The sequence below is a fragment of the Condylura cristata genome, unplaced genomic scaffold (genome assembly GCF_000260355.1).
Source record: "Condylura cristata isolate star-nosed mole 26May11 unplaced genomic scaffold, ConCri1.0 scaffold00006, whole genome shotgun sequence".
Lineage (NCBI taxonomy): Eukaryota > Metazoa > Chordata > Mammalia > Eulipotyphla > Talpidae > Condylura > Condylura cristata.
Genome location: NW_004567107.1, coordinates 651,941 through 653,479, shown reverse-complemented (window position 1 = coordinate 653,479; position 1,539 = coordinate 651,941). Strand labels below are relative to the sequence as shown.

Sequence of the window (1,539 nt, the reverse complement as noted above, 5' to 3'; positions counted from 1 at the left end):
CCTCCAGGCCAGCGCCCCAGAGGAAGGCCAGCAAGCCGGCCGGCGCCCCTCCAGCCCCGGCCTGCTCCGGTCAGTGGGAGCCTTCTGGGCGGGGGGCGTCTTGGCGGAGGTGTGTCCCGGCGTCGGGCTTCTGCACCCGGAATGACTATCCATGGCTGTGGGCACGGGGGTGGGGGTGTGGAGTCTGGGGGTGCCACGGGCAGGGAGTGGGCGGGGGGCAGGCAGGGTCCTGTCAGCACTGGGCCCTTGGCCTGTCTGCGCGTGTGGGCCCCGGAAGCCCCGGCCCGGCACCCCGAGTCTGGGGTCGGCACAGCACCCTTGGGAAGCCCAAGGGGCAAAGGGCAACAGCCCGCCCGCCTGCACCGCCCCCCAGCGGCCTGGGGGCTGCACACGCATGCAGGTGGCGCGGGCCGTGGCCGCCCGGGCTGGCGGTGCCCTCCTCTGGCCCCGCGCTCAAAGGCTCCGAGCGGCTGCCAAGCGGGGCCGCTCCTGACCGCGCCCTCCCCTGCACCCTCCTCCAGGCAGGCGGGCAGCTGAGCATGGCCCTGGAGACCAAGCACGCCCTGCCCAGGGACACGAGCCCCCCTCAGCCCCCCAGCGCCTGGCCTCGGGTGAGCGGCTCCAGGCGCGCCGTCCTGGCTTCCGGCCAGAGCCCCAGACGTGAAGTGGGCAGTGTGGTCCGGTCCCATGTCCAGCAGTCCCTGTCCCCACTGTGCACTGGCTCCACGGACATCCCGAAGGACAGACGGGACGGCGAGGCCCAGAGGCCCCAGGGCGGGCGCGGGCAGGGGGCTGTTCTGTCCCCAAGGCTCACTGCGGCCGGGGCACCAGGAGGCTGTGCCGGGACCCTTGGGGCGCCCGGGTGCCCCAGCCCGCACCCAGCAGCCGGCCCTCCCCTCCGCCGAAGCTCCTCGGGAGAGACCCAGAAGGATGAAGAGCAAAAGGGAGAAGGTGCCCCAGGCGCCGGCCTGCAGGGGAGCCGCCCAGGACAGAGGTGAGTCCCACTGCGGGCAGCTGGCCGGGCTGACCGCCCGCCGCGGGGCTGGGGCAGGTCGCGCATCTGGGCTCATGAGACTGGCTGGACAGGCCCGAGGCGGGTAGATGAGCTGGGTGGACGCAGGCCACAGGCTGGCTGCTGCGGCCCCAGGCCGGGGAGGCCCGGGTGACGGGGCGGGTGTTGCTGTCACGCAGCTCTGTGGCGGGTGCCGACCTGGGGCGCCGAGGCCCGGCAGATGCCCCCTCCAGCCCTCGGCCCGGCTGGGGTGCAATGGCTGCCTCGCGTGGGGGCTTTGGCCCGGGGGTCCTGCCCGGTGGCACCACCAACCCCGGGCGGCCTGGCCCAGGCGCAGCAGCTCTGCCAGGCTGTGTGTGCCCACGCTCAGGGTCATCAGCTGGCCGCGCCTCACGGCCGGCAGACCTGTGCCCGCGGCTGGCCGGGCCACGGAGGCTGAGGCCTTGCAGGGGCCCAGGCCCGACTCAGCCGTGCAGCCGGCTGGGCACTGTGCAGCTCACCCTGGGGTCCCGGGGGCCCCATCCTGG

The 1,539-nt window shown here is 74.8% G+C and overlaps 1 protein-coding gene across 1 annotated transcript in view; it reads left to right on the top strand.

Moving 5' to 3' along the window:
- LOC101619745 (protein transport protein SEC31) overlaps positions 1-1,539 on the top strand; it is an 11,937-nt gene that overhangs the window by 461 nt on the left and 9,937 nt on the right. Inside the window, exons 2-3 of the mRNA XM_012721171.1 lie at positions 522-753; positions 872-994. Of these exons, the coding sequence (XP_012576625.1) occupies positions 522-753; positions 872-994 (355 nt within the window). The remainder of the gene's footprint in view (positions 1-521; positions 754-871; positions 995-1,539) is intronic.